The sequence below is a fragment of the Trachemys scripta genome, chromosome 3 (genome assembly GCF_013100865.1).
Source record: "Trachemys scripta elegans isolate TJP31775 chromosome 3, CAS_Tse_1.0, whole genome shotgun sequence".
Taxonomy (NCBI): Eukaryota; Metazoa; Chordata; order Testudines; family Emydidae; genus Trachemys; species Trachemys scripta.
This window is the reverse complement of record NC_048300.1, coordinates 3,271,220-3,289,022: the sequence shown is the minus strand read 5'-3', so window position 1 is coordinate 3,289,022 and position 17,803 is coordinate 3,271,220. Positions and strand designations below refer to the sequence as shown.

General features: G+C 42.9%; 1 protein-coding gene across 3 annotated transcripts in view; it reads left to right on the top strand.

Annotated features, from left to right (window-relative positions):
• ANAPC1 (anaphase promoting complex subunit 1) overlaps positions 1-17,803 on the top strand; it is a 78,909-nt gene that overhangs the window by 48,972 nt on the left and 12,134 nt on the right. For all 3 annotated transcript variants that reach the window (XM_034763955.1, XM_034763954.1, XM_034763953.1), the window contains exons 27-39: positions 3,603-3,874; positions 5,847-6,081; positions 7,442-7,533; positions 8,624-8,758; positions 8,939-9,021; positions 9,559-9,637; positions 10,304-10,378; positions 12,647-12,723; positions 12,976-13,066; positions 13,164-13,217; positions 13,754-13,947; positions 15,968-16,054; positions 16,791-16,908. In XM_034763955.1, the coding sequence (XP_034619846.1) occupies positions 3,603-3,874; positions 5,847-6,081; positions 7,442-7,533; positions 8,624-8,758; positions 8,939-9,021; positions 9,559-9,637; positions 10,304-10,378; positions 12,647-12,723; positions 12,976-13,066; positions 13,164-13,217; positions 13,754-13,947; positions 15,968-16,054; positions 16,791-16,908 (1,592 nt within the window). The remainder of the gene's footprint in view (positions 1-3,602; positions 3,875-5,846; positions 6,082-7,441; positions 7,534-8,623; positions 8,759-8,938; positions 9,022-9,558; positions 9,638-10,303; positions 10,379-12,646; positions 12,724-12,975; positions 13,067-13,163; positions 13,218-13,753; positions 13,948-15,967; positions 16,055-16,790; positions 16,909-17,803) is intronic.

Below are 17,803 nucleotides of genomic sequence, written 5' to 3'. Positions count from 1 at the left end.
GTTCGCCGCCCTCGACATGAAAGACGCTTACTTTCATATCTCAATTTACCCGCCTCACAGACGCTTCCTGCGATTCGTGGTAAACACGGTGCACTACCAATTTGCTGTCCTTCCCTTCGGCCTATCCTCGGCCCCAAGAGTGTTCACGAAATGTATGGCTGTCGTGGCAGCGTACCTTCGTCGGCAAGGGGTACAGGTGTTCCCGTACCTAGACGACTGGCTGGTGCGCGGTCGCACCAAGGAGCAAGTTCAAGCTCACGTCCACAGAATAGTGCACACATTCAACGAGTTGGGCATCCTACTCAACAAGGACAAATCCACTCTAGAACCTACCCAGAGAATAGAATTCATCGGCGCAGTTCTAGACTCCAGACGTGCACAAGCCATCCTGCCAGACAACCGCTTTGGCACCATCACGAACCTCATTCAAGGGCTCAAGGCCTTCCCAACTACCACGGTGAGGTCGTGCCTTACCCTGCTGGGTCACATGGCTTCCTGCACGTACGTAACCAGGCATGCCAGACTTCGGCTTCGCCCGCTTCAAACCTGGGTGTCATCAATATACCGTCCACAACGGGACAGCCTGAACTTGGTGGTCACGGTCCCGAACTTGATCCTGGCCTCCCTCACCTGGTGGCTAGATCACAATGTGGTCTGCGAGGGGATGCCATTTCACGCCCCACAACCCTCTCTGCACCTGGTCACAGACGCGTCATCTCTGGGTTGGGGCGCCCATCTCAACGAACACCATACCCAGGGCCTGTGGACTGCATCCCAGTTAGCCCTGCACATCAATGTTCGGGAACTGATGGCGGTACGCCTGGCGTGCCAGGCATTCCTCAATCTCCTACGTGGCCGCTGTGTGTTGGTTCTCATCGACAACACCACGGCCATGTTTTACATCAACAAGCAAGGAGGAGCACGTTCGTCAATTCTATGCCAAGAGGCCATTCGCCTGTGGGACTTCTGCATCGCCCACTCGATCCATCTCACGGCATCGTTCCTCCCTGGAGTCCAGAACACTCTAGCGGACCGACTCAGCAGGTCCTTCCAAACGCACGAGTGGTCTATCCGTCCGGACATCATACATTCCGTCTTCCAGAAGTGGGGGTTTCCCCAGATAGACCTGTTTGCATCCCGAGACAACAGGAAGTGCCACATGTTCTGCTCCCTACAAGGTCGAGCTCCGGGCTCCCTCTCGGATGCGTTTCTCCTTCCCTGGAAAGACCACCTGTTTTATGCCTTCCCTCCGTTTCCTCTGGTCCACAAGGTACTGCTCAAATTGCGCAGAGACCAGGCACAGGTAATTCTGATCGCTCCAGCGTGGCCGAGACAACATTGGTACACCACACTGTTGGAACTCTCGGTTCAGACACCGATCCCGCTTCCATTATGTCCGGATCTCATATCTCAGGACCACGGTCGGCTGCGTCACCCCGACCTGCAATCACTCCACCTCACGGCGTGGCTGCTCCATGGTTCACCCAGGCAGAGCAGCAATGCTCGCACTCTGTCCAACAGATTCTGCTGAGCAGTAGGAAGCCCTCAACACGGACCACGTACCTGGCCAAGTGGAAGCGGTTCTCCTGTTGGTGCGAACAACGAGCCACGTCCCCGTTGCAGGCACCCATTCCTCTCATATTGGAATATCTTCTCTCCCTAAAACAACAAGGGTTGGCGATATCTTCAATTAGAGTTCACCTGGCCGCTATATCGGCCTTTCACCCAGGGGAACTCGCGTCCTCGGTATTCTCTAACCCGATGGTTGTTAGATTCCTCAAGGGCTTAGACCGGACGTACCCACAGCAGCGTCATCCCATCCCGACGTGGGATCTCAATCTGGTTCTCTCTAAACTCACAGGTCCTCCATTTGAACCACTAGCCACCTGCTCACTTTTGTACCTATCCTGGAAGACAGCCTTCCTCGTAGCCATCACCTCAGCAAGGCGAGTTTCTGAACTCAGGGCGCTTACATCCGAGCCCCCTTATACAGTTTTCCATAAGGATAAAGTGCAGCTTCGCCCACATCCTGCCTTTCTCCCTAAGGTGGTTTCTCCATTTCATATCAACCAGGACATATTTCTCCCGGTCTTTTATCCCAAACCACATGCCACTCGCCAGGATCAACGTTTGCATTCCCTGGACGTACGCAGGGCCCTGGCCTTCTATATTGACCGCACAAAGCACTTTAGAAAGACGACGCAACTCTTCGTTGCAGTGGCCGACCGAATGAAAGGCTCACCGGTCTCCTCACAACGCCTGTCCTCCTGGATTACGTCTTGCATCCGGACTTGCTATGACCGGGCAGGTGTCTCAGCACCGCACCTCACCGCTCACTCCACGAGGGCCCAAGCCTCCTCGACTGCTTTCCTGGCACATGTTCCGATACAGGACATTTGTAGAGCGGCGGTTTGGTCATCAGTCCACACGTTTACAGCGCACTATGCACTAGTGCAGCAGTCCAGGGACGATGCTGCATTCGGGTCAGCGGTTTTGCACACAGCAATGTCTCACTCCGACCCCACCACCTAAGTTGGGCTTGGGAGTCACCTAATGGAATGGATATGAGCAAGCACTCGAAGAAGAAAAGACGGTTACTCACCGTTGTAACTGTTGTTCTTCGAGATGTGTTGCTCATATCCATTCCAAACCCGCCCCCCGTCCCCACTGTCGGAGTAGCCGGCAAGAAGGAACTGAGGGGGCGCCGGGTCGGCTGGGGTATATATTCAGCGCCATGAAGGCGCCACTCTAGGGGGCTCCACAGCCGACCCGCCGGTGTTGCTAGGGTAAAATCTTCCGACGATCGTGCACGCGGCGCGCACACACCTAATGGAATGGATATGAGCATCACATCTCGAAGAACAACAGTTACAACGGTGAGTAACCGTCTTTTTTGAGTAAGAAAGGTAGTGTTCCCAGGCTGACTAGTTTCTTCTAAATGAAGCCTAGGTTTTTTAGTTGATCACTTACTCCCTGGCTACAATTATGTTTTTATGATTCCTAAATGACTGACAGTTGTGGTATTATCTGTCAAGGATGAAACTGTCACAATACTTAGCTTCTATAGCAGTTTTGATCCTTAGATCTCAAAGTGCTTTGCAAAGGAAGGTGTAAATATCATTAATCCCCCTATCACTTATGGGGAACGGAAGCATAGAAATGCCATGATGCTCTGATACATTATGACAGGCATATTGCGAGAACTAGGAGAGAACAAGAAGAAATGAAATGACTTGGCCAGTGTCACAGAGCAGGGCAATGTCAAAGCCAGGATTAGATCTTAACGCAATGAACTGGGAGTGAGAATGCCTATCTGCTCTACCATGCTGCTGTCACCTAACAAATCTGTTGACACGCATAGCCTTGTCCTCACAATGAGCATTTTTTACTGTGTTGCTACCACAGTTTTTCAGGTACAGTATCTCTTAAATGTGAGGTGCTCAATTTGAGAGCAATTTCTGATATAAATTAATTGGTGACGCATCGCTTAGCATCAGTTTTTTTTCCTCTGACAGCTGATGAGGACTCTGCTAAACAAAGCCATTTTAAATGTGAGCTAACTTTCGTCGTCATACATTTTTTAATTATTCTCTTCTGGGCAGGCCGTGCTCCGCCTAGAAACACTACTGTGGACCTTAGTAGTGGGAACATTGATGTTCCTCCAAATATGGCATGCTGGGCCAGTTTTCACAATGGAGTGGCTGCTGGACTGAAGATAGCACCTGCTTCCCAGATAGACTCAGCTTGGATTGTCTATAACAAACCCAAAAATGCAGAACTAGCCAATGAATATGCAGGTTTTCTCATGGCACTGGGTCTGAATGGACACCTCACAAAGCTTGCCACACTCAACATACACGACTACTTGACCAAGGTAAGACCTGCATTCAAAAGCAAGAGGGGGAAGTGACTTTTTTTTTTTTTTTTTTCTTTTAAAATATTTGTGAGTTTCTTAATGTGAGGGAATGGCCAGTGCTTTAGTCACTCATCCTGCTAATTGCTGGCACAGTTGTTTGGCTGTCTCAGACCTTCACCATTGTTCAGGACTGTTATCCCTTTATCTCATGTGACAAATGCACATCATTTTAATAACGAATTATCTGGAGCACTGGGTTGTCTCTACAGGCTTCTTTTGTATGAGGAAACTTTTGTCAGCCATATACTTTAAGAGCTTGCTCTTCCCCAGCCTAGTTCTAACAGTTTTGTCCTGAAATACAAAAGACAAAAGCTGCCTCTGTTCTCTGTATAGGAACAAACCGGTCCAATTTCAGTTCACGTATGGGACATGCATATTTCTTTGTGCACTTGGAACATCCTGGCTGTGCTGTCTAGCCATGGAAAGTGGCCTAGCTTTCTCTCTTTGGCTAAGAGGACAGTGAGACAGCTGTAGGAACACTGTAACAACAATATTTGGTACATATTTTCATCTTGTTTCAATGCGGGCATAGTACTGAGAGAGCTGTTTAGTCATAATGATTGGCTTACCCCAATGACTAGTGGAAGTCTATGCTGCCTCATGGGGTACAGTTATGGGCAGCATTAAGTGCTGTTGATTGCTGGATTCTTCTGCATTGCCTAGATGATCAGATGGGTACGACATGGGATTGTCTTGAACTGGTTCTGGCCATTCCTGATGGAGTAGATCCCATTGCTGATCTTTGCTTTTGCATTGTTAGGTACGGAATAACGTTCCTCTTGGATTTAAGACCATAAAATTAGTAAAAACAACGAGGAGTCTTTGTAGCACCTTACAGACTAACAAATTTATGTGTTTAGTCTCTAAGGTGCCACAAGGACTCCTTGTTGTTTTTGCTGATACAGACTAACATGGCTACCCCTCTGAAACCCATAAAATTAGTGCCTGTTAAGATTATTTTTATTTTTTTATTTCAGAAAGCCTTCAGAATGACACATTGTGGTTTTATGCTTCTCTTTTATGCAACACACCTAGAGCATGTCTGATGGCTAAGTGCCCAATGTTTTCTTGAGTAACTATTAAAAGGTAGAGAATCAAATGTACTCCTTAAATCCAGCCTTAGATTAAAAAACTAATAAAAATGTGATTAGACTCACCTAGATCAAAATAATAATGTTGATGATAAATGGAAGGCTTGGTTCTTTGTCAGAAACCTTTAGAGCAGTGGCTTTCATTTGTGGACCTTTAAATAATTTTGAATGGAGGTACGGACCCCTTTGGAAATCTTAGACATAGCCTGCAGACCCCAGGTCGAAAACCACTGCTTTAGCGTAATACACCTCTACCCAGATATAATGGGACCCAATATCACACGAATTCGGATATAATGCGGTAAAGCAGTGCTCTGGGGGTGCGGGGCTGCGCATTCCAGCGGATCAAAGCAAGTTCGATAGAACGCAGTTTCACCTATAATGCGGTAAGATTTTTTGGCTCCTGAGGACAGCGTTCTATTGGGGGAGAGGTGTATGTTTTCCAGCGTAGGGCTGGTCTGATTTGTATTATAAATATCCAGTCAGCTAACCTGGGAACCTAGCGTTTTTATTTTAAAAACAATGCCATGATAGAACGTGGAGCCAAAAATCTCAGTCTAACCATGTTTAATATTTGATTTACGAAAGGATTTTATTTTGATATATTGAAGGAGATTTCAATCTGTAATGTGAAGTTTACTCATTTAGCCGTGAGAGGCTACCCAAAAGACTGAGTATAATCACAGCTCATCAAAATTACATAGAAATTATCTTCGCCTTGTACCTTCATATATTACTGTGGGAGTGTGACCTTAAGACTTCGATTTCAGCTGAGATAAATGCACTTACATTTACGGTTCTCAATGCTCTTTGATCACTGTCTTTGTTCCCCATTTCAGGGCCACGAGATGACCAGTATTGGGCTGCTGCTTGGTGTTTCTGCTGCCAAGCTGGGCACAATGGATATGGCTATTACTCGGCTCCTTAGCATCCACATACCTGCTCTCTTGCCACCAACTTCAACGGAGCTGGATGTCCCTCATAACGTACAGGTGGCGGCTGTGATAGGAATAGGCCTGGTATATCAAGGAACAGCTCACAGGCACACGGCAGAGGTTCTGCTGGCTGAAATAGGTAAACCACTACAATTGGAGGTTGTGTGGGGCCTGTGTATGTTTACGTGACATTTGCATAACTTGAAAAATTTACCTGTGACACCCAACTAGTTCACCTGAAAAATACCTATGCACCTATGCTCCGCTCTTCTCTCCCAAGCCAGGGCCCCTGCAATTTAAAGAAACAAAACAGCTGTAAGCTGTCTGTTCTGTAGTGTATTAAATTGGAACATTGTCATTGTCTCTTTCAAAGGAACTTACTATTGGGGCCGGTTGAATAGCAGAAAAAATTATTTATTAAATATATTTGGTGAATTCCACCATTATTAATCTAAAGGTGAGTAGATGGTGAAACACATTATAAAATTTCTCTTTCAGTCAAGCTTAAAGATGATCTTCTGAGTACAAATCCATTTGGCGTTAAACACAGAAACGTGTTGTGCATGTCTCCTTGCTTGCCAGTTTGTGCAGAAATCATTTAACCTTACATTTTGAGAAAAATGTTTAGTTCCCCCAAGGGCTGTTCGTGCTGGCTCATCCGAGGTACCTCTGGTTAGTGATCATGTAGCAATTGCTTTTTCTGGTGTTTCTTATGGCCCCAAATGCATCATTATAGGCCTTCTATGGCAACAGACTTTGTGGGAAGCTCACTCTTTTTTTAATGGTATATTATTAGATTTCTGTGTTGAATGTCACTTGCTTTCTGTTTCTGTGCATAAGTGGTTCTGCTTTTTGTTTTACAGGTAAGCTTGAAACAATGTTACGTGTGTATATAAAATTTAAAAGAGACAGCACACGGTTTATTTCAAATCTAGAAATGGGTACTTTTAAGAACAACACTTTCCTCTTCAAACTAATACCCTCAGTATCCGTCAGTTGATTCAAACACATTTTCTGTTGTGAAGGAGTGTTATTTTATGCAGAATGTGCTACTACGATATATATAAAATATTGGCTTGTTAGAGTTGTGAGCCAGCTTGGGGTGTGAGGTGTCTTAACACTTCACAAACCGGAGTAGAGAAATATGCACAATCTTTTCTGAGAGCACATTTTTGAAATGTGCTTCCCATATGTGGTTAGGTCCAGACCTTGCCAATGTGTGCTTCTGTATTGTGATCCTTTGCATATAAACTCAGATTTCCTCCATGTTATTTAACATATGTGCTGCATTTGGAGAGTCCTTTCAGCTGGCTGTAGACAATCCAAGAGGTTAAGAAGTTCTTGCCTCTAATTCCATTGATAGAATTTTCCTGATATTCTTGAGTAAAATATACAGGTCTGAATTTTGCTATCGCATTACTAGAAATGTAATATCCCAGAATGGTTAGTTTGGTTAGAATTGCAGAAGGTTAATTTCATGCTGTTTCCTTTTTACAAAGGACGTCCCCCAGGTCCTGAAATGGAATACTGCACTGACAGAGAATCCTATTCTCTAGCAGCTGGTTTAGCATTAGGCATGGTCTGCTTGGGGGTAAGTCCAGTCTTCCTCCTGTTGTAAAACTGCAGGTAGTAGAAATAAAATGGTAAAACTGATTTAATCGCCAAGTTATGAAGCAAAGGTAAAAGAAATAGAATAACGTTATCACTGTAATTGATGAAAGAGACTGACACAATTCAAATTCACTGGGTAATTGTTGGGCCAATATCTCACAAAATATTTGATCAAATAAAAAAGAAAATGAAATGAGGCTTGGCTGTGCTCCTGCCCCCTCAGTGTTCACTTTATGCAGATATTTTAGGCAATGGGTTTATCGTTGGGAATGTTGAGAGTCTTGCCCACATGCTCAGGGTTTAGCTGATTGCCATATTTGGGGTTGGGAAGGAATTTTCCTCCAGGGCAGATTGGCAGAGGCTCTGGGGTTTTTTTGCCTTCATCTGCAACATGGGGCACGGGTCACTTGCTGGAAGATTCTCTGCACCTTGAAGTCTTTAAACCATGATTTGAGGACTTCAATGGCTCAGACATGGGTTTGATACAGGAGTGGGTGGGTGAGATTCTGTGGCCTGCGTTGTGCAGGAGGTCAGACTAGATGATCATAATGGTCCCTTCTGACCTTAAAGTCTATGATTCTAATTAATTGAAAATAAATATTAGAGATTATTCTTCAACAGCAAACCTTGAACTTGTAAACGTGTTTGAATTGAAATCCTAATTCTGTTGTACTCCTCTACGCAAGACCCACATGACCTTTGTGTCCAATAACTAACCTCACAGTTCACATTTCTGATTCTCTCAAACTACTGTGCCGGCAGCTAAGAATTGTGAGTAGAAATCAGAGACAATTTGCAAACAGACTAAATTGATCTATGTGCAGTGGGGATACAGGTTGTCAGGGCTCACCATTAGATGAATAGTTAACATTGTCTGTTATCTGTTTGTTTGTTAATATTTGAGGCAAGGATGAATCATTTTTTGCGGGAAGTGGGAAGCTAGACTGCTGTATTTGTGAATTTTTTCACCCTTCTCTTCCAATTGCTTCAGAATTAATTCATTTTTTTCATTAGTAGTCAGGTATGAAGGGACTGATTCACCTTTCTTTGGTTTGTTCCTCTTTTCTCAGCATGGCAGTAACTTGATAGGCATGTCTGACCTCAATGTCCCGGAGCAGCTTTATCAGTACATGGTTGGAGGCCATAAGCGTTTCCAAGCAGGAATGCACCGAGAGAAGCACAAGTCTCCGAGTTATCAGATAAAGGTTGTGGTTACATTAGAGAACTGCTGCTAATTTAAGCAGAAATAGCTGTAGCATGGGGGATCTCTTATACATTACCATGGGTTGGCACTCAAATGCACACAGTGAATTCTGAATTTTTATAACTAGTAAAACAGAACTTTGTCGTGAATGGGACTGAAAGTACATGTTGTATCTTGACAGGAAGGAGATACCATAAATGTGGATGTTACTTGTCCAGGGGCAACTCTGGCATTAGCTATGATCTACCTAAAGACTAATAACAGGTATTGACTTTGGCATGGCTTTAATGTTTGTTATAACTTGTAATCAGCTTTTAACTTCTGCATAATTTTAACTTTACCTTGGGTTGTCTTCATTTTATTTCAAGTAAACCTACCATCTGTGATCATCTCATCCAAGCCCTTATGTTCTTCAGGGCTAATTATTTTAGAAGAATAATCCATTTCCCCACCTTCTCTAACATAAAAAAAACTGGTAACACTTTGCACATCTGTGGCCTCTTCACTCAGCAATCTCAGAGCGTATAAACACTTACATGTATATCTCAGCACCCTTTTGCAAGTAGCATCCCCATTTTATGTTAATATGCTGGCCATGTTGCCTTCGATTGGTTGGGGGAGTTGAAAGTAGATCTCTTGTGCTTTAACTACTAGACATGCTTCTCCTGTCAACTAATAATAATTTGCATAGCATTAATAAAGTAGCTAATTATTGACTCAATATGTGGTTCGATAAGTTCTGTACATTGCTGAAGTATATTACGTAACACAAACTTAACTTACCTTATTGTGCTTAAATAGGTCCATTGCTGACTGGCTTCGAGCTCCGGACACAATGTATTTGCTGGACTTTGTAAAACCAGAATTTCTTTTGTTGAGGGTAGGATTATATTTTGTTTCATTTTGACATTTATTATAATGGTACTGAAATGCACTTTGAAAATCTATATGTGACCCTACTGAGAAACATCTCAGTCTTGAATATCTCTGGTCATAATAATCTGTTATGGATATGCCAGTCTTACACCCCGAAACAAATCTGACTGCTTCCAGACAATAATTTTGTTTGCAACTTTCACATCATGTGACTTCTTCTGTTTTTAGTAAGAGAAGTTATTCAAGTGTAATCTTTTCCATATAGCTTTAAATAAAATGGAAAATTTTAAGCAAACTTCTGTACTTTTCCCAGATTAATTCAGTTGATTTTAAAAAACAGTATATGATTTGTAAGACATTGGCATCTACTGCATATTTACAATGCAATTTCAGCTAAATTTACATGTGAAAGATATGCTAATTGGTATATTGAAATAGTATGTACCACTGTCCCTGTGTATCCAAATGGAATTTGAATGTTCTCAGCCTGCTCAAGAAAAGAGCTTATCTGCTGATTTAAAAGAAGAGGAGGTAAGAGGCCTCTATGCAATACCGTGATTTTTCTGTCCTGTCACCCCTGATGTATTTAGTGTGTTTAAAAAGACCATTGCTGATGCTATTTACTAATATTATGCTTATTTTTTTCTCCACCCCATTTTGACTTTTTTAGACGCTTGCTCGATGCCTGATTTTGTGGGATGACATTTTGCCCAATTCGAAGTGGGTTGATAGTAACGTACCACAAGTAAGTCCCTATGCTAAATGTGTTTGCCACTCTAATTAACATCTCCCTGGAGAACAAAAGTTAGAGTTTTGATGTCTATTTGTTTTCCTCTTCACAAAATCTTATATGTCCTGTAAGCAGTAATGTTTTCTTGAGGTGTAAGAGTTCTTGTTTTGGTACAGTAGAACCTCAGTTATGAACACCGCAGTGTGTACAACTGAACATTGACTTCATACAGCTTTCAAACTTTACTATGCTGAAGAAAAATGCCGATTTCCCTTTTATTTTTAAGTAGTTTACGTTTAACACTGCACTGTATATTTGCCTTTTTTTGTCTCTGCTGCTGCCTGATTGTGTACTTCGGGTTCCAAATGAGGTGTGTGGTTAATTGGTCAGTTCGTAACTCTGAGGTTCTACTGTATACAGCTAAAACTGAAATGTGTATGTATGGATATAGATACAGTTTTATACCCATCTTAATGTGTAGAATATCATCAGATAAAACTTCATTAAAGTGAAGTTCATGTCGAGGGTGCATATTTGTGACTTAAGGGTACTTCAAAAAACCTGGACACCTGAAAGTATGAAAAACAAAAGCCAGACTGTCCTTACATGTCCAGCCTCCCTTCTTTGAACGTGTGGTATTTAAAAATATGAGAGGTGCAGGGGACTAGGGGAGAAGCTAGAAGCGGAGTAGGGCTAACAGCCATGTTCTTGGAATGATTTATACTGATATTCACATTCAACATTGGCATCCCTTAAAGTTTTTTTTTTTTCTTTTGGCATTTCCATAGTTTTTAAAAATAGTCAGGCTGTGGGAGTAGACAAAGCAGGAAGCTCGTGCTGGCCACAGATGATCCCATGAACGCTTGGTTGGGGAGTATTTTGTGGTGGATCCTGACAAGCCTAATAAAGTTTTACAGAGGGACGCCAACAAGCCTTTTAAGGTCTCCAAGAGGCATGGAACGTTTCATGCTCCACTGCTCCCTGACACTCCTTTTCCACTGTCCTCACAGTCTGCTGGCAACCTTCATCCCTCCTCTTCTGCCCCATTCTGCTGTACTCCCATACCTCTTTCCACGGCATCTTCCCCCAGTTCCCTCCTACCCTACACACACAGCTCTTGTGGACCTCACCTGAAGCGAACAACTGAGAGGGTTAACAGATTTGGGTTACTGGGGGCAGCAGAACAGAAAACCTTTCCTTTCCTTTTCCCACCCCTCACCTAATGAATTAAATAATCTTAATTATCTCTGTCTTCATGATCTCGAGCTACCATTTGGCCAAAAAGTGTGAATGAGACATGTTGAAAGTGTGATCGTCACAAGATACAAACCTTTGACAGACTGCTTGTGATATAAACTTAACCCCTTTCCTCCCCTCCTCTCACCTTCCCTCCAAAATTCCTCCTTTTCCATTGACAAGTTTCCCAAACTCTGCCTGCTGCAAGAAAGGGCTTTGCCCAAATGGCCCAAGCAAGGCCCAAGCTGAGGAGCGATCTATAATAATACATTGTGTCCATTCAACCAGTTAGCCATGGTTTTGACAGCTTTAGCCAGAGGCTAAAATCATTAGCTATTCATCAGTAGCTCGGAGTGTACAGAATTACTGTAAAGGATTTTAAAAAATAAATCTGACTGGCCAATAAAAATGTCGTAAGATTAGATTGTAATTACTATGTATGGATAAGCCTAGTACAATGGGATCCCAATCTTAACATAGTGTTCGTAATGTGAACAAGCATTTACCAAAAAAAAAAAAAACCCCAAGCCCAACGACTTTACCTCAGTGTCTCTTTTAGATAAAAAAGGCAGATAAAGGGATGCTCAGTTTAAAATTCTGCTTTGACTAAACAAATGTCCTTACCATGTGTTTGAAAAAGGAGTGCCAAACCTTTCTTGAGACCAGGGATCAAACAGAACCCTTATCACAGTAACTTGAAATCATCTCGATCAAACAGATTAAAAGGCTCTGAACATGTCAGGTATTCCACGTCCCATTGGATTGGATTGTTTACGTGATAATACCTTGCTTCTGGCACACTAGCGATTTGCAGGATTCGCTGTAATTCCAAACATAACTAGAAGATTAGGATGTTTCACTACAAAATATTGGCCTTTCTGGGTCAAAGTTGAAGCACTATAATGTAGTAGTAGTAGAGGAAAAGTTTAGTGCATAATCCTATAAAACAAACTTTGTATCTTGTATCACTTGTGAAATCACAGAAACCTGGGAAGGTTCAAGAATGAACAGATATGTCAAGATATTTATCTGCCATGCTTTTTATAGATTATAAGAGAGAACAGTATATCCCTTCATGCAACAGAATTGCCTTCATCGGAAGATCTGAATTTGGAGACGCTGGCGTAAGTAATGTGATGACAAAGTGCTAACAGAATCACTGGGAGACATTGTACAAAAATAGATTTTAGATCTGAGGAATGTCACTGAACCTGACTGTCGTATACTTCTTCACACAGATGCCAATGTCTATTGGTCACCGTTCTGGGCTTTAGTCTCACTTTTTAGTTAACCAAAAGGTTATAAAATCAATGTGACACTTTGATATCATTTATTCAAATTAGGAAAAGAAAAACAGTCAGTTGTTTGTTTTTTAGGCAAGCTCACGTCTACATCATTGCTGGTGCCTGCTTGTCATTGGGTTTTCGATTTGCTGGTTCAGAAAACCTAGCTGCATTTAACTGCTTGGTAAGAGGCTGGGTAGTTTTTTGAGATTTGTTGAAGATAACAACTGTGTCCCCTATATCTGTATTTAGCATGTATTTCTCTTTGTTCTTCTTTACAGTTTAAATTTGCAAAAGATTTCATGAAATGTTTGTCAGCACCTACAGCTTCAATAGTAAGTTCTTTTCGATTCTCTCAACGAAAAGGAACCCCTGGTTTGTAATGCACTTTGATTAAACTCAATGAAGCTTCAATGCAAACAAAATGTCACTTTTAGTTCCCATATTACTGACTATATCTACCGACCTGTCAGTTCAATAACCCAGAATCATTAATGATGCCAGTGACCCTTTGTATTTTTCCCTACAACAGTATTGTCTGATTTTTCTAACATTGGGAAATAGACCAAACAGTCATGAAGAAAATGGTCCCTTCTTTGTGGGCTGGGTAGAAGAATGTAAACTAATGGGGAGTGTCAGGTGTGAAGCTGATGTACCTCCATATGCTGATGTGCTGGTGGCCACTACAGTGTGAGTTTTCTAGTGTGTTAGTAAGGCTGTAAGATTAAGATTCCTAATGAGGCCTCTTTGATAAGAATCTGCCATTTTCTTTTGTGAATCGTACATTGTCTGATGAGAAGCACATGTAAGAGTGTAGAAGTATAATAACACCTCTTCTCTCCTCCCTCCTCTCCCTCCCATATACTTCAAGACAGGTCACTATAACCTTGAAACTTGTTTGAGTGTTGTGCTGCTGTCTCTTGCAATGGTGATGGCGGGCTCTGGAAACCTGAAGGTCCTCCAGCTCTGTCGTTTCATGCATAAGAAGACAGGTGGAGAAATGAACTATGGGTTCCATCTGGCTCATCACATGGCTCTTGGACTTCTCTTTTTGGGAGGAGGAAGGTAACCTGTTATTTCCAAAGCTGCCTTTTTTCCTGCTTTATATTACGAATTATCTCATGCTTCTCAAGGATGGTAAATCTCGAGAAGAATGCTGACTGTTTAGAGAAGAGCAGCACAGCTTCTGGTGGATTTTCTCTCTATTGCTTTCCATATTTTGGTATCCGAGTTACTTAGATCTCTTCTTTTTGATAACACATGCTCACTGGAACTCCAGAAGTGTACGTCCCTCAGGAATCTGAAAGCCCTTATAAGTGAAAAGCTTGATGACACAAACAATAGAAACGATTGCTGGTGCTAATGGTTTGATTCCTGATTAAAGGAAAACTGAAAAGTAAGGGGGGGGGGTTGTAGATAGAAACTGTAGATTACAAACCCACCTGGGACACTGCTTTGAGTGACTAACACAACAGAAGTTTTTGGTTTAAAAATGATGCTTTAAAGTGTTGATGTGTGCACACGTCCTGCAGAATGCCTGGCGGGGTCTGCCAGGGCTACAGTGCTACTTTATAGCCCACCACGTGGCCACCTCCAGCCGGTGGAATCTTGCCTTCCATTTTCCTTTGCTGAAAGCTGCCCCTGTCCATTCTCTGCAGTCTCCCTTTCTGTCCTGGGGGTACCGTGAAGTGTGGTATTGTGGATGAACAGGAAATGCTGCCTTCAGTGGTCCCTGTCCTGTTCCTTTTCTTCAATGTCTCAAGTTCATTTTTATCTCTAGTTCTTTTTTTTTTTTTTTTTTTTTTTTTTTTAAGCTTCCTCTTTTCCTTCATCTTTCTGTCCCCACGCACCAAACTAATTCTCTTACTTGGGATCCAGTTTTCACTCCTTAACTCTCTTCCCTGCTCGAGCCACACAAAACTTCTCCTCCTCTGCCTCTGTTGGTTCCTCAAGCTTGGTTTGCCACCACTACAGCTGCCAGGGCTCTGGGGTAAGGCTAAGAGGGACTAAAGCACAGGCTTGTCTATTGTCGTCTTACCTGCCCATGCTCAGTGAGCTCCCAGATGCAGGTTCCTGTCCTTCCCTTTCTCCCACTGGCCAAGGAAGAGTTTCCCTTTATTGCTTGGTGCTGCCACCAAACAGCACGAAAGGCCCAATCCGCCAGTAATGCTAAGCGGGCAAGTGTCCGAATGCAACAGTGAACTCCCTTTGAGCTGCGATCTAGACAGTGACACTGCCTCCGGCCTATGCTTTCTGACTGCGCGAACACCTTCTTCGTTTTACAGCAATCAGATGACCACAGTCGCTGCTTGTTTTGTATCCACGTATAGTGGATAATTGGTGTTTCACTTGCATGTAGATTAAATCTGCTCCAGAAGAAATCTAGTGTGCAGATGGCACGGTCAGACTCTCGCACTGCAACTGGTCCCATCAGGAATTCTGTCCCATTTTAACCTGCTGTAACTTGTGTAAATGCAAATGTTATTGCCAGCCATAGACACCTCTATCTAGTCCTTTTTGGAATCTTGATAAACTAATTCCATCAATAATATTCTATGACAGTGAATTTCTCAGGAAGTTTGCTGCATGAATATTTCTTTTTGCCTGTTATAAATGTGTTCCCTAGTTTTACACGGGACGAGGTGAGTAGTAACACCAAAGTGACTTTACCGTGTCCAGGTCTTAAAGAAAAAAATCCACTTCATCAGTGGCAAGTTGGAAGCTCTCGCTAGGCTCTCAATTTGAGCAGGACTTAAATTTTCATTTAAAAAATATTTATCCCTAACGATTGCATAGATAACTTTCCTAATATGAACAGATGCAGTGGTGTCTTTTAGCTTCTACATTGAGCAAAATCCGTCTGCTTTTTTTGAGTGGAGTTAAAATATATGAATATCTGTCATTTTATAGCCATATAAAACATTTGGCTTACTGTGCTAACATTTATATTTATAGAAGTGCTTTACCTATGTGCACTGTGCTGCCACCGTTCCCATTTTGTGGCTCATGAGGACACAGTGGAAATGGATGCGAGAGTTGTGGTGTTGGCCAGTGCTGAAAGATAATAGGTGATGTTTCTCTACAGATACTCCCTGAGCACGTCAGATTCTTCAATTGCTGCTCTTCTTTGTGCTCTGTATCCTCACTTCCCCGTTCATAGTTCTGACAACAGGTAAGGGCTCGTTATTTTATATATGTTCTTAACATAAAATAGGTTGTACTTCCACAAAAAATGATCCAGGAATGAGGCTCTGAAAGCTTTTGGGCTACAGTGAGATTAGAGCTGAAACAACTAACGCAAGCTTTCAAATATTTGTGAGACATGGAACAATAAGTAAAGGACAGGATGACAGTGATGATCAGATCAATGAAGAGATGCTGTTACGACTCTGTCTGTATTTCATTAACAAATTGCATCCTGGGCAATACAACTTGGCTATAACAGCTTGCTCTGTAATGAAAGCTCACCTAAGTAATCTCTCTATGGAATTTAAAGAAATGTATTTAAAAGTGAATAAATACACCTCTACCCCGATATAACGCTGTCCTCGGGAGCCAACAAATCTTACCACATTATAGGTGAAACCGCGTTATATCGAACTTGCTTTGATCTGCTGGAATGCGCAGCCCCTCCTCCCTGGAGTACTGCTTTACCATGTTATATTTGAATTCGTGTTATATCAGGTCGTGTTATATCGGGGTAGAGGTGTATTGTCTTATTAGGGAAACTGTCTGTCTTTATAAAATCAGTAAATGTATATATGTACATATTGCTGCAAGTTTTACTGTAATCTAATAGAGCTCTTGTATGTCTCTTACCCTTCACGTAGCTTGCCAGCACACACGGGTGTTTGGAGACCTCTCTTTAGCAAAACCATTGTGCTGAATTCTTTATTTCCCATAAACAGGTATCACCTTCAGGCCCTACGGCACCTGTATGTGCTGGCAGCAGAACCAAGGCTCCTGGTGCCTGTTGATGTGGATACAAACACTCCTTGTTACACGCTACTAGAGGTTACCTACAAGGTAATTTATCCGGGGGGAGGACAGAGGAAGAGGGGGGCATGGAGCGGTGAAGCTTGAAGTTAATTCAAAACTTCATGTACAGGGTGTATACATATCTGTGTTGTGGCCTGCAATCCTGTTGTTTTTTCTTCAGTGCTCTAGTGGAGTCAAACCTGATTGTCTAGGCAAATAATAAAGGTACTCCTCCCAACCCATATCTTTTGTTTCTAGTGCTTTGAGTGGCACCTTGAAGGTAGAACCAGGGACAAGTGAAATGCACAGCAAAGTCCTACAGAATTCAGTGCAGATACTGATCTGGGGTAACAGTTATCTGTATAAATACAGTGGAGATTTTCAAAGGCACAGAGTCAGTGGAAGTTGGTTTAAAAATCTCCCCAATGCTTTTGAAATGGGATACTCAGCATTCCTCCCAGCTATACTCATTAGGCACTTCTTGAGATGAGTGCCCATCCTCCACAATGGACTTTGTCGAAAGATACATTCAGGATCAAACAACTTCCTACAGCTGATGTATGATGTGGCATGGTTAGGGCCCTAACAAATTCACGGCTGTGAAAAACGCGTCACAGACCGTGAAACTGGTCTTTCCCCGTGAAATTTGGTCTTTTGTGTGCTTTTACCTATACTGTACAGATTTCCTGGGGGAGACCAGTGTTTCCCAAACAGGGGGTCCTGATCCAAAAAGGGGAGACAGGGGAGTCGCAAGGTTATGTTAGGAGGGGTGCAGTGGTACCACCCTGACTTATGTGCTGCTGCTGACAGGGGGGCTGCCTTCAGAGCTGGGCTGCTGGATAGTGGCCAGCAACCGCCACTCTCTGGCCACTCAGCTCTGCAGGTAGCAGCGCAGAAAAACCATACCATGCCATCCTGACTTCTGTGATACTGCTGGCGGCAG